General features: G+C 43.3%; 2 protein-coding genes across 2 annotated transcripts; one reads left to right on the plus strand and one right to left on the minus strand.

Moving 5' to 3' along the window:
- The first annotated feature begins 8,090 nt into the window (after nt 1–8,090).
- MED31 (mediator complex subunit 31) lies at nt 8,091–11,089 on the plus strand. The gene is made up of 4 exons (XM_057419998.1): nt 8,091–8,140; nt 8,806–8,883; nt 9,502–9,598; nt 10,312–11,089. Exons 1-4 carry the CDS (start codon nt 8,131–8,133, stop codon nt 10,502–10,504), a joined length of 378 nt encoding a protein of 125 aa, XP_057275981.1. The 5' UTR covers nt 8,091–8,130; the 3' UTR covers nt 10,505–11,089.
- Nucleotides 11,090–11,575: 486 nt separating this feature from the next.
- On the minus strand, nt 11,576–13,613 carry TXNDC17 (thioredoxin domain containing 17). Its single transcript, XM_057419999.1, has 4 exons — nt 13,431–13,613; nt 12,820–12,901; nt 12,493–12,568; nt 11,576–11,864 (listed from the first exon to the last, which is right to left on the minus strand). Exons 1-4 carry the CDS (start codon nt 13,570–13,572, stop codon nt 11,796–11,798), a joined length of 369 nt encoding a protein of 122 aa, XP_057275982.1. The 5' UTR covers nt 13,573–13,613; the 3' UTR covers nt 11,576–11,795.
- Between the last annotated feature and the right edge of the window lie 423 nt (nt 13,614–14,036).

The raw sequence follows: 14,036 nt of genomic DNA on the forward strand, positions 1-14,036 counted from the left end.
AGGAAAGGAAATACGAAGGGTAAGTGGTTTATTTGTTGTTTTTTTTTTCTGCTGTGGCTTGATGCCCCATAGCAGCAAGAGTCAAAAGCTCAGAGTAAGACCCTAATAAATACAGGAAGGTATGAATGCCTATAATTACCAGTGTTATGCAGATGAGAACTCCACTGTTCATACACTTTGTAAAGCATTTATAATGCCTGTGTAGTAGGGTCACTCTGTAAAGACTGTCTACTATTAAAACCTCTATCAGTGAGAGTACTGGAGCTATTGCAGTAAAGTTCCATTAGAAAAAGCCTGTAATGATAGTCGCTGGAAATGTTTTAACTAAGAGATTAACCAAAGATGTACATGATGTCTGGACAGCTGTGCTAATACTACTGCAATTCTTGCACTTAGAAGGTGGTGGCAAGCAATTTTAGGAATAAGGACTGTTTTGACTCTTGTTCCAGAAGTGGGAATACTGGATTCCAGGAATAGAGCTGTTCAAAGTGTAGGCAGGACCCATGTTCTTCTCCTTCCCTGTCACTTCTTAATATTCCTGATACAGGAGATGCCTGTTCTCTGACTGAAAAAAACTATATGTGAATAACATCCTCTCTTTACTAAACTGTCCTGCACAGGAGCTATTAAAGATTCAGTCAGACTGTTTGGTGGCACTTGAGATAACTGTAGATCAAAGAAAACAGGTGAAATTGTTGCTGAACAGCTAAGATACCATGCAAGAAAGTGGCAAAGCAGCTGCTGTGAGTATGCTGTGATTTAAGACAAAGCTTGGCAGCAATTTTTTCATCTTTGTCCTGGGTTCAGCAGTAGCAGTCATCTCTTTTCAGTCATCTCAGTAGCAGTCTCTCTCTTTTCCAAAGTACTAAAATGAGTCTTTCTGTGTGAGGAACAAAGGTGATGGCAAAAGAAAAGGGTATCCCTGAATGCTGTTCCTAGCCATGTGGTCTTATTCTGTACTGTTTAATGCTCATACTGCATCAACATAGCATCTCCCAGTAAGACCATGGTAATTTTTCACCTGCTTAGAGACTTAAAAGAGCAGCACTGAATGGATTCAGCTGAATGACGAATCTGCTGCATGGATTGAAAAAGGTGACTCTGAACCCCAGCTGGGTATTTATTCAACTTGTACCCCTTTTCCCTTTCTTACTTGAAATTACCTTCTGGTGAAAAAGGATGAAACTGATTGAATAAAATTCTGTCTGTTGGGACTTATTGAGCTGGATTTTCTTTCCAACACCACCAATCTTCATGTCTGAAACAGCACTGAAACCACTGGAGATACTGTTTAGCTAGCATATGCATATCTTTCTGTTTGGAAAGCTCCTGGTGAAGAAAAAGTGTATGAGATGATCACCGCAGGATGCTCAGCTTGCAGTAAAATGTTCAGCTTTTCCCTCTTGAATTTCTGACGCAAATCTTACAGTTGGGGTGAGGACTGACCCAAAGCCCAGTTAAGGAAATGCAAAGTATTATATTGCTCTTAATATGCTCATGGGGATCAGATTCTAAGACTATTTTTCTCCTTTTCTTTTTGCAGTGGTTAAACTGAAGGAATGCAAGATCAGGCACCTCAGCAATTATAATTACAGTGAGGGTTCTAGTTTCACATTTTTCTCAGTTGTGTTCTATGCACAACTGTACATTAAAAAAAAATCCTTGCATTTTTTTGGTTGTGTTGCTTTGGGGGTGGTTATTGGGTGCTCTAGGAAAAGGAATAGATTGAAAACCCAAAAGGCGGTTTTCACTGAGCTAGGAGAACAGCTAACAAAACAGATAGTATCAATTGTAAGATATGAGCAAGGATCCAAGAGAGCTTGAAGAAACTGCCACAGAGAAACTGTGGTTTTATGGAAGTTAATCTCCAAGTATTTTAATTAAAATTTTAACTGCGATACAGAAAATAAAAAAGTAATGCAAGTACCATGACAAGATGTGCGTCCTACCTTTGTGTGGCTCTTTGTAAGCTCCAGGTTAATTACTGCTACTCAAGTTACTGGCTAGATTTAATTCAAACGTACTCTACTGTAGGCCTGGCTTTCAAAGGTTATGGGCCTTGCCTCCCATCTAAATATACTCCAGGGTATATTTAGATTTGCTCCCTAAGGAATTCAGCACTTTTGTTTGCCTAAAGACTGTATAATCTTGACTATAAGCACTGACAGGTTGGCTAGCATGCAGCTCAAGAGAGGGTTTGTATTCTTGCCAAATATTGATGTAGCCATCCATGAAACTAACTATTTGTGCACCCCCTTTGCAATGACCAAGAATTAAAGTTATTTTCATCATGGATGGGTGAGGTTGTGGGTGAGTGCTTGCCAGCAGGAAGGAATCTCACTAATCATATTTTCATTATTGGAGACCATGCATTTCCAGCTCTCTATCTATAACAGTAACTGCAATGCTATTTCCAGGATAGTTACAATGTTCCTGTGCAAGAATAGGAGAATGTGATTTTTTAATTTTTTTCCCTGATTCTTTTAAGACAGGCAGTTGAGATGGCAAATAAATTGTGTGGGGTTTCTATTTTGCCCAATGATTTAAGTAACATTACTTATTTATTATCAGAACTTTAATTCGTGGCATTTCATAGCTGTGATCCTTAGCTGACAAGAACTGGCAGGTTTATACAAACTTCAGCTGCTCATCCCGCTTATACGTGGGGAAAGTGTCTTGAGTCTGAATCAGTATTGTACATCAGTACGTATTGTCATGCTCTGTTACCACTAGCTTTAAAGTAGCAGCTACAAGCCAAACATATCATGGTTTAAGTCCAGCCAGTAACTCAGAACCATGCAGCTGCTCGCTCACTCCCCACCTTCTTTCTCCTCCTGCTCCCCAAGGGATGGGGAGGAGAATGGAAAGAACATAACTCCGACGGGTTGAGATAAGAACAGTCCAGTAACTATAACACAAATCACTACTGCTACCACCAATAATAATAATGATAAGGGGATTAAGAAGGGGAGAGAATACAACTGCTCACCACCTGCACACTCATACCCAGGCCGACCCAAACAGCGATCTGGGCCTTCTGAGTGGTTCCCCCCAGTTTTTCTACCCTGGGCATGACGTGCTGCGGTATGAAATACCTCTTTGGGTAGTTTGGTCAGGTGTCCTGCCTCTGCTTCCTCCCAGCTTCCCATGCGCCTCTTCACTGGCAGAGCATGAGACTGAAAAGTCCTTGGTCAGAGTAAACATTACTGAGGAGCAACTAAAACCATCGGTGTTATCAGTGTTGTTCTCAGACTGAAGTTGAAAACACAGCACAGCACCAGCTACTAAGAAGGAAAAAAATGACTGCTACTGCTGAACCCAGGACAGTCTGGCACTCCACATGATCAGTATTACTTGGTTTTGAGAGCTCTGATCTGCCAGGGCCCCAGGTAAGTCTAAAGCTCCTTTGGATCTGAGCTTGTGACTCAAGTTGCTGCAGTTTGGCCCATTCAGCATTTTAGGGATGAGCAAGTTGAATGCTCTTGCTTGTCTGACACCAGCTTGCTTTCTCTAGACCACAATGCCAGCCCCATCTTTTGAACCTTCTGGAAAAGTCTGAGGCTTTCACCCTATTCCCTACAGAAGAACTCGGTGTCTGAGCTGTCAAAGCAGCTCTGTGCAACAGCCCACTACTCGGTTCTGTATTTCTGTTGTTCATGTGCAGGATTAACATTTGTGCCAGTTACAAGCTGCTCGTCTGGTGCAGGCAAATCCAAACAAACCAAACCTAAATATCCAAAATTTACATTCACCCATAGTACCTCTGTGTGTGACTCACCTGGCTCTTGAGCTTTTAGGCTGTATTGGACAAAATGATCACATTCCCAAGCTTCTGTTCTCAGCTGTAGTGCCAGGAAATTTCCCTGTTTTTTTCTAAATAAGAACCCTCTCCCAATTCCGTAAGGAATATGTTGCCATGCCAGTTGGCAGAGATGCTGATCAGTTCTTGTGAGTCTTAAGAAAAATGCCCTCACCTGAGGTCTATGTGAGCCTACCTATTGGTTGCAGCACCAAATTACTTATCTCTTACTTGCTGAACACTATGTCAAAGCTATGCATTTGCTATTGTCAAAGCATATTATAAAGTGGATACGTTTTTCATTAATTCTAAATTGATGCCAATGATTTCCTTAGTTTTATACATCATTCTTCCTGGTGTTTTCCCTGCATCCTTCCACTCAGTGCCACAGTGGAAGATCCTAAAAATGAAATGGCATAGAAAGTACATCAAACTACATCATTATTGGAAAATTTAATAACTGCAATGGTAATCCAAAATATAATGGAAAATAACTGAAATTATTCATATATTTGAATGTTATCTAGTTTACAATAATTAGTTTATTGTTCTGCAAGTTTGTCTATGCATCTTTGACTTGAGAAGTTTTACATTCCTTCACTGCTGGGAAATGCATTTGTTTCTGGCCTGTTTGGCATCCAACAAGATAGAGTTCCTTCAGATGAGGCCCATATATCCTGGCTCACTGCAGAATTCTTTGATTAGAGTACCTTAAAAGGGGCTTTAAATGGCAAGCGATACCTTTGTGAGGATGTTCCTTGTGGACTGCTGTTCTCAAATTCTGTGTATATTGCTCCTAGCAAATGTCTGGCTTCAAATTCATCTGCCTTCTAGATGCCCTAAGAATGGAAGACTGATACATTTTTAAAGAACTTATTAAAGAAAACCATAAATTGGTTTCTGACACTTGACATTTAATCCTGAATTTATCTTTGCTTTCTAATGCTTGTTTAAAGCTAGAGGAGTACCTTAGTCACACACATACATGTTCCAGTGCCTGCAGTAAGCTACAATCTGTTAAGTCTTTTTACACCATTTCACCAAATTTACAGCTCTGCTGAATGGTGTTTAACAGTCTTCAGATGGAGATTGCTCTACCATGACTGTCATAGGCTGGCTTTGAAATGCACATTACCTGCCAGTTTCTTGACCTCAAAAAATAGAACTCTGTGAATGCTTAAGCCTTTCATTAAATATGTTCTGACAATTGTTTCAGTCACTGATAACTATGATCTTGTTTCTATTGAATTACAATTACAACATTGGAGTAAAAAAATTGCAGACTTTGTACTGGCTTGTTATAAATATAACATAATGCGTACTCTGTTCTCTGTTATTTAACCATATTTGAAGCAGGATACTCTCCAGTCTGCAGAATTTTGTCTTCCATTCTATGGGTAAAATCCTTTAAGATGTCATTATCCATGTCAATACTAGTTTGCACTCTATTGTAAAGCAGATGGGTGAATGCATGAATAAAAGGAGTTCCAAGGATTAAGTATAAAATACTTATTAGGTATAAAAAACTTGATTGGTTTTCAATCGTGAAGCCTTGTTGGATCTTCTTTTCTTTCTACTGCAAACGCAGTAGAAAGAAAACTTTCTACTGTGGTGCTGTAGATAAACCCTCTGTACCATCTCACTTCCTCAGTATCCACTTTCAAGATCCAACAACATATCAGACAAGACTTTATTTTCTCCTGTATCTAATAGAGTCTTAGTGCCTTCATACCCCGGAAGTGGTGTGAAAGTTTGACTCAACTGGTATTTAAAAGCAGAAAATAATACCAACTTTTCCTAGAGAATGTTCTCAGTTATTATACTACAATTCTGACTTTCACTTTTGTTCCTAGATTTGATGGCCAAGAATTGAGATGTTTGACTTAACTCTGGCAAACATACACGGTAATTTATTCCTGTGACCAATCCTTTTTTAGGATTCTCTCTTCTGAAGTCAGTCTTGGGAGAGAAGTCATATTTCAGAATAGCAATGCAGACACATGGGATCTGTTTGATCTCTGCTTTTAGCCCAAAGACTGTGTTTACTGGGGAGTGACTTGGTATGTTTTGATATAGTAATGGTAGTATTCCACAACCACTAAAACCTTGTCTTAAAAAAGCAACCATATTTTATTAAGAAAAACTATGCATAAATCCTTTTTAGATGGTTTTTGTAACCCAATTCCCAGAGGGAAGGGAAAAAAAAATCATACTGCATAGGAAAAGACAGTGTTCTAGAAAATTGCCAACTCAGATGCTGAAAATGGTTCTGCAAGTGAAAATAGCAAATAATTAAACAAGAAGTCATGTTTCCAGTAAGCCTGTATCCAGCGTGCTGCTGCACGAGAGCCCATCGCAGTGAAGCTCAGCCAGCTTGGCCTGCCGGGGCCTTTGCCTCAGCTGTGCTCTGACAATTCAGTGTGACACCGGGCACAGCAGCGACTTCTGGAACCAATGCAGCGCCTCAGGAGCAGGGCTCCTCTCCAGGGCGCTGGTGCTGCTGAGCAGCTCTGCCCCACGCTCGCAGAGTGTTTGTGCCTTGCAAACGGGTCTCAATCTGGCAAAGCTCTTTCTTGTTTCAATGAATGATGAATTAAGTGAGAGCCTGAAGGGGATCTCCTTCTCTCACTGTGAAGTCACCGTGAAAATCAAGGGAAAGTCCAGGCTCAAACCTCCGCTCGATATGCAGAGAGACAAAAAAAATCAAAGAGAGTCTAGTGTTTCAGGGCTGAATCCCTCCTTTTCCCTTTCTTTCTGCTCTGGAAGGGCTCAACAATGGTTTGCCCAGTACAAAGTTAAAATGAACATCTGGCAAACACAAACACAAATCGTCTGCTTTCCTTCCCGGCTCCAGAATTTATCTATCCTGGAAAAACAAACAAAACCCCCATTACTCCAAAGCTCCCTTTCAATGGAGTTGGAACTGTATGGTAAAAGCTCCCTTATATGACAGAAAAGAATCACTTCTCCAACGTTTTCTTCCAAAGGTTGTTTATTCATATGTTACATTATTAAATCTGTGACGTTTGAACATGAACAGCTCAGATCTGGAACATGAGGGCTTCCCGAGAAACCTGGAGGATTAATGACTCTCTAATGGCAGCAATGATAACACGAATGCAAGTATCCATGGCAAAAATGGGCACTTCAAGCCATGTCACTGCCTCCCAGAACAGCAACACCAGTGCCGGGTAAGTACAATGAGGAATTCTGGCCTTGAACACAGGCTGTGTGTTTAAGCAGACGGCTCTATAGGTAACAGCTGCCCAGAGACAAACACTCCAGCAGCTCCACAGAGAAGGGGCTCCGACGTGAGCTCAGCTTCAGTTTCAGACATTATAAAGCCTCCACAGAAAGAAGGTGCACAAAACCAGATTTTGTTAAATCCTGGTGTTCATGGATTTACTTGGATTATCTTCATTTCTGTTGGCACATCCTAGCTCTAGCAGCGATTTTTAGAAAGACTTATACTGAATTCTCACTTGAAATATTTTGTACAGTTAGAAAAGCAATAACCTCTTAACATAGGACATAAAGAGATCAAAATAATGGCATAGTAAATAACAATTTCTGGCTTGATTTTTAAGTGCAGGGCACTTTTTTCTGTAACGGAAGCACCAGACTGCTTACGTTTCAGTAGTCCTTAAGGCATTTCCTCCACCCGACTGCAATGCCTCAGTCCAAACCGATTCCCCACTTGGAAAGGACTTGTGTGCCCATCCTATGGCAAGTCCGTCGCTTCGGGAGATCAGTTACGTCTAACCTGCAGTCCCCTCCAGAATCCTGCTGCTGCTGCTCTGGGGCAGCGCAGAACACAGGAAACGTGCTCCTGAAACACCCCTTGCTCATCCTCCCGGAGGATCGGCCACGCCGCTGGGCAGGGACACCCGGCGAACACTGACCCAAGGCTCACCTTTCCAGCCACATTACTGTGAGGACGAATAGTCTCTGGTTAGGAAACAAGCCTATCAAGTGCAGCCATAGGATGTTATGCCTGCACTGGACCCCGTTCAAACTAGCATTGCATATGTGACCTTTTTTCTCCAGACAGTGATAGCTCCAGGTGTTTGGATGCCGCTACATAAAGGTGCTCGGTGAAGCGGTCAGAGATCCCTCTGGTTTTCTTGCAAGGTTTTCAGAGCGCAGAGCTCGCTGTAAAACTGACCTCTGCTCGTTAAAAACTCGGTGTTCGCACTTCGATGGGGACTCCTCCACCACCGCCGCCGCCGGGCTACCACCGCCTCCTTCCCGGCGTACCTCAGCGCTGCTCTCACGCGGCTTCCGCCCGCCGCCATCTTCTTCCTGGCGGGTGGCTCAGGCCGGCGGGTGCCATGGACGCAGGTGAGGAGCGCTTGGGGAGCTCGGTCCGGCGGGGCCGCACTGGAGCCGGGGCTGGCAGGCGCGGGGCGGGGTCTGAGCCCGAGCCCGAGCCCGAGCCCGAGCCCGAGCCCGAGCCCGAGCCCGAGCCCGAGCCCGAGCCCGAGCCCGCTTCACCGGAGAAGGGGGCTTGGGGCGCGCCCCGTCCCGTCCTGCTCTGTTTCGGCCGGGCGCGGCCCCTCTGGCTCCGCTGCCGCCGTCCGTGACCGGAGAGGGCGCAGTCGTGGCCGTGAGCCTGAATCCTTCCCGGAGCTCGGGCACCGCTTCCGCGGGTACCTCGACCCCGTTGTTGATAGGTGCTCATGTCAGGATTCAGCTGCGGATCTGAGAGCAAGAGGCCTCCAGGCTTCCTGCTGTTACCTTTTGCTTCACTCTAAGCCAAGTGTCCGTGGGCATTCCTTCGTTCTGTGCACGCACTTGGCTGTAAAAACAAACCAGCCTCAGCATCTCCTAATGCAGGCCAAACGCCGATTGATGTAATGAAGGCTTTGCTAAATTAATCCGTATTATTATGGAGAGTTACTGCTGCTTCTCGTGTTTAAACACGTTTTCTAGTTTTGTGTGGCTCAAACCGAGAAAGTTTATTTCAAATCTGTGGTGTGGGTGAAATTCTTACTGCTTTTTATCAGATGACACGGGGAATCGACTTCGGTTCCAGCTGGAGTTAGAGTTTGTTCAGTGTCTGGCGAATCCAAATTACCTCAACTGTGAGTACTGGACAGTAACTATTGGAATGAGTATAGTAACCTGAGGAATGAGTATAGTTTTAATGTTGTTTATTATTACTGGGAATGTTAAACAGGAGGGAGAGGGCTAAACAAAGAAAAAGGAGTGGGTCTTTCACAGCGTAAAGGTGGTCTGTCAGTAATTTAATTTGTATTTCTAACAGGTGAGTTTTAAAAAATGTAAAATGTTTCATTACTCGAAATAAAAAATAATGCATCTACCTGGGGGATCAAAAAAAAAAAAGTTGAGGTGTGTAGTTAAAAAGTAATGTCAAGTTAACAGTGTTCCTGATCTGAAAACACAATTTCAGACACAATACATAATGCCCTTCCAGTTTTTATGCCAAGTCAAAATTTTCTGTTTCAAAAAGCTGGTTTCTTCCTTGGTGTTTTATAAAAGATACATACTGTCAGGGTTGACATACAAATATATTTTTCCTGTTTCTTTCCTAATTTTTAATTATCAAAATTTGCTTGTAATCATGAAGTTCTGACCATTATGCTTCTCCGTAGTTTTGTGAATACTTATTCTTCAAGGCTGGCAGATTTTTTTTTAATGCATCTGTAACCAACAGTTCTTTATTTGTCATTTTATTTCAGTTCTTGCACAAAGAGGCTATTTCAAAGACAAAGCTTTTGTAAATTATCTTAAATATTTACTTTATTGGAAAGAACCTGAATATGCAAAATACCTGAAGTAAGTGTTAAAGTCACTTTGGTTTCTGCATTTTAATGATTTTGTTTACTTTCTGTTATGTACTGTACAGCAGCATGTCAGTAATTGATTTCCACCTGTAACCTTACCTTTGTCTTCCCCGCTGTGTTTATATGCATCATAAATTTTCCTGTTTTCCAACAGTGCAGATGTAGCAATAGAAACGAATAGAAAACTTGTCTTTCAGGGGTTGTGCATGGAATCTTCCCTTTGCAGCCTTCATCTGCACTTTGGCATTTGTTGAACATAAAACTATTGACCATTATGGTAAAGAACTACTTCAGTTAGGCCCAGTAAATACATGTTGAGAGTAATTCTGCATTGTTGATGCTTACATGAAACAAATGATGTCTTTGCATTTTTGTGAGTATGCAAACTCCCTCTTGGTCGTGTTCTTTGAGTTCTGGAAATGGATATTGTAGTTGTTATGTATTTGCTTTAGTGAAATCTAGCCATTAGAAAAGCTACTCTGAGCAAGCATGTATATACATTTATAAGCTGTTAGTGGACTTCTTGTTTCCTAGCCTAATACTGAAACTACTGAGTTACAATGTGTAGCAGTGGAATATGTACAGTCTTTGGTGTTCATCACATACATAATAGAACTGAAATAAAGAACTGCAGAATTTCTGGAGACTCCAGTTTTAATGCATCTCGCAAAAAACTATATTAAAGGGCCTCTGTTTTTAATGCAGGTATCCTCAGTGTTTGCATATGTTAGAGCTGCTCCAGTATGAACATTTCCGCAAAGAACTGGTGAATGCTCAGTGTGCCAAGTTCATTGATGAGCAGCAGATTCTTCACTGGCAGCACTATTCCAGGAAAAGAATGCGCCTCCAGCAAGCACTTGCAGAGCAGCAGCAACAGAACAACACCTCTGTAAAATGAGACCATGTGGGAGCATGTTGATGAGGTGACTTTGTCAACTTGAGTGCTTAGGAGAGGAAGGAGCCCTTGTGTGGTTTGGCTCTCGGGGGTGTACATTTCATTGTTTTATTTATTGACTTTTTAAAAATTTCATCTTGTTTAAAAATCCAGGACTGATAAAAAACCTCTGCAGTTTATTTTGGAGCATGGACAATTTTGTAAGAGCATTACTGCAATTATTGATTCCTTTTGATTTTGAAAAAGAAATCTGACACTACTGACATTTAAATAACTAAAAGTGTAGCTCAGAAGTCTGTTCTTAGGCATTTTCCCTAGAGAATAATGATGTATTTTAAGTGTGACTAAGAACTCCGCCATGTACTACTTTCTGTAACTGCAGGATGAGCAAAGTTCAAGGAATGGTGTTCTACAAAATCAAAATTGTGGATTTTTGCCTTGAAACCAACCTGAGCTATTACTTGTTATTTTGGTTTACCTGGTAATCCTTGTTGCTGGGGGTCATATAGAAAACAAAGTGTGACAAGAGGACTGCAGGAGTGGAACAGAGATAAGTAATAATAAACTTTGCAGATACTCAGAAGGAAATAGGCTGTAGCTGTGTCTATTCCATTACAGTCAGCTTACTTTAATCTTGGCTTTCTGCCAGTGAAGTAGTGGCTGCTCCTGGTTTCTCTACAGGATGTGTAGTAAAAACAATTTGTGTTATAAAAAAGGTGTACATGCTCTAGCAGGATTCGAGAAGCATTTGTCATTTATTCCTGTGTAGTTTGTATTGTAAGAACACAGATATTAGCAGTTTCCAGGGGTTTATATTTCATAAATGACACCAAGACTTGTTGGCCTTCAGCTTATCATACTTAAGACTGAACAAATAAACCAGTAAACATTTTGACATTCAGTAGCTTCAGCAGCTATGTGAATTCAGATTTACGAAGAATAAGGATTTTTTTTGTTTTTCCAACCCCCTACCCTTTACTGTTAAAGGTATAATAGCAGTTAAGCCTTTCTCTTCAATAACTGTAGGCTGCACTCTCCATTTTTAACATGAGCACAGCTCCTTTGAAAGGAGACTGTTCTCAAACTCAAGTTTATTTTAACATGAAAAGAAAGATACAGGGTTTTTTTTTTTTGCAAGAGTTCAGTGGAAGGTTGGGACCTAGAATTTAATTATATTTATCTTGACTAGTCAGAAGTAATTAACCATAAAAGTTTTAAGAAAGGTTAAGGATTCCTTGAAAGGACGCCACAACTTGAGATGAATGTCTTCAGAAATGATTGACTACTGGAGGACTTAGTCTTCAGTAAACAACATACGCACAAGCTCTGCTTTAAAACATTCTTCTTCAACCAGCTTCTGAGGCTGAAATAAAAGTTAAGATGCTTTAGGGGGAATTCAAAACCCCGTTCTAGACTACACCTATTTGTACTTACTAACATTAGCCATACTCCAGCGATTGTTTTTCTGGGGAGGGTGAGGTGGAACAAGCAAGGTAGGAATAACTGGAAAATGCCTGAGGGTTTTGCGGCCTTGGAAGAGGCATTTCTGAGAAAGTAATTGTTAATTTAAATAGATGGACAAGTTAAAACTTGAGCTGCACTCCATTTGAATCAAGAGTATACTGCAGATAGCTTCACTCCTGTAATTCAGCATTTGGATTGTTTTAAATTTGAGGAGCTGCAAGTCAGGAAACTAACAGTATATTGCTAACAATTTTCTCTACCTCTCAACCACTGCATGTTAAATTTACCTATTGCATTTTTGTTTATTATAGAAAATGTTATGCTGAAAGCACAGTGGCTTTCTCTTGAGGAACTATGTGAGGCAGAAAATGTGCACGGGGGGGAGCAGAATTGTTCCTAGTTGTCTGCTCTTTTTAAAGAAGAGAGGTATCAGACAACATACGTGACTAATTCATTTACAGTCGTAAGTTCCTGCCAGATTCCCATTTGAATGCCTGTAGATCCAGAACATACAGTATATCACTTACTGTTCCATATTTAAGTAGTGTAGGCACTCCTGTTAATTTCAGATTCTTCCTGAATTCATTGTTGGGGTCTTTCCAGCTGTTCAGGAAGAAAGGGTTAACAGCTTGTAGAGGTGCAGTTAAAATTCCTTCAAAAGGATGACTCATAACTACCTCACCCCCCTTCTCAGAGCAAACATGCAGATACATGACATTAGGGATGTGAACTCAAAACCAGTGCTTCATTCCTTGTGGAAGAGCACAGTTCAGTGACTTGTTCCAACAGGTTAGTTAACCTCTAGCCCAGAAACAGCAAAATTGTACTGGTTGTTGGTTTTAAAAGTTACTTACTAAGCTCTGTCTCCTACTAGGCAGTAAATGAATACAGACTCGTCAGGCATGTTATGAAGTTCTTTCCTCACAACTGGTTCAGCTGGAAAATAAAATTTTGAGAACTCAATATATTGATACTTTCATCATGCTACAGAATGGCACAGATCTGCCCTGACCAGCAAGCATGCTAACAAACACACAAAGATCTGCGTTTTGTTTCCTCTGGTTATCCGTGAGCTGTGCAGAACTCAGTTCAACCTTGAAGGGACTTGTCTTTACAGCATGTTACATCACTTACCATTCAGTGCAACGCGGCCAGCAAGGGCAGCGCAGGCTGCACCCATTACCTTTAGCTAGCCCCACACCTCGGTGGGACTCCCGGCCGCGGCAACTGCAGCGAGGGCTTCAAACCGGAACTCGGCCCAGGCCGCTCCGATCCCCGGTAACGGAGGCCGGGTGGCGTGAGGCCGTTTCGCGCCGGGCGCTGCGCGGGGCTAGGGCACAGACGGCACGGTCCCCGCGGCGAAGAGCGCGAGGCCGCCACAGCGGTGGCTTGGCTGCTGTCGGGGCCTCACGAGGGCGAAGGGCGCTTCCCCAGAACCGGGAGGGTGACGTCGCGCAGGCCTCACCCGTCACGCAGTCCGGGCACCAGCTCTTGCCCTCGGCATCCTTGTCGCCGCAGAAGAGTGCGAAGATGGGCCGGCCGTGGTAGCGCTGCGCCGTCTGCACGAACTCGGGGTACCCGCGGACCTGCTTCTCCTCCCAGCCCATGGTGCCCGAGGGACGCGGCGGGGCGGGGCGCGGGCTCCGCCTCGCCCCGGGCGGTGGTGGGGCGGGGCCCGGGCTCCGCCTCGCCCCTCGCCGGCCGCCGTACTTCCGCGCCCTTCCCGGCGTTCCCTGTGGCGGCGGTCGGCAGGAGCGGGTTTGAACAGCGTCGCGGTAGGTGTCACCGCGGGCCTAGGCCGCTCCACCGTCCGTCCGTCCGCCCGCCCGCTCGCTTTCCCGCAGCGCGGGGCGGGGCGGTCCCCGGTGCCAGTCTCGGCCGTCCGGATGCCGTGGGGGGAGGCGGAAAGTGGGGCGGGCCGGGTGTGGGCTGTGCGGCTGGAGCCCCCTCTCGAGGGGCGCGTCGTGCGAGGCCCGAGGACAGCTGCGGCGAGGTGAGGAGCAGAGGCAAAGCCTCAGTCGCTTTAAAGAGTTTTAACAGCGTTACGTGTCGGGTCCTGCTCGTTTTCAAT

Source organism: Pezoporus wallicus, unplaced genomic scaffold, assembly GCF_028554395.1.
Source record: "Pezoporus wallicus isolate ANWC-B61680 ecotype Strahan unplaced genomic scaffold, APGP_CSIRO_Pwel_v1 contig_12814, whole genome shotgun sequence".
Classification (NCBI taxonomy): Eukaryota; Metazoa; Chordata; class Aves; order Psittaciformes; family Psittacidae; genus Pezoporus; species Pezoporus wallicus.

What these genes read in the sequence shown, in the direction of transcription:
- MED31 (XM_057419998.1), top strand. An exon ending in GAATCCAAATTACCTCAACT is followed by an intron (nt 8,884 to 9,501) that starts GTGAGTACTGGA and finishes ATTTTATTTCAG; the next exon opens with TTCTTGCACAAAGAGGCTAT. An exon ending in GAATATGCAAAATACCTGAA is followed by an intron (nt 9,599 to 10,311) that starts GTAAGTGTTAAA and finishes TTTTTAATGCAG; the next exon opens with GTATCCTCAGTGTTTGCATA.
- TXNDC17 (XM_057419999.1), bottom strand. Translation starts at nt 13,572, where the DNA reads ATGGGCTGGGAGGAGAAGCAGGTCCGCGGGTACCCCGAGTTCGTGCAG. An exon ending in GTGCCCGGACTGCGTGACGG is followed by an intron (nt 12,902 to 13,430) that starts GTGAGGCCTGCG and finishes TTTATTTTCCAG; the next exon opens with CTGAACCAGTTGTGAGGAAA. An exon ending in CACTACTTAAATATGGAACA is followed by an intron (nt 11,865 to 12,492) that starts GTAAGTGATATA and finishes CTTTTATTTCAG; the next exon opens with CCTCAGAAGCTGGTTGAAGA.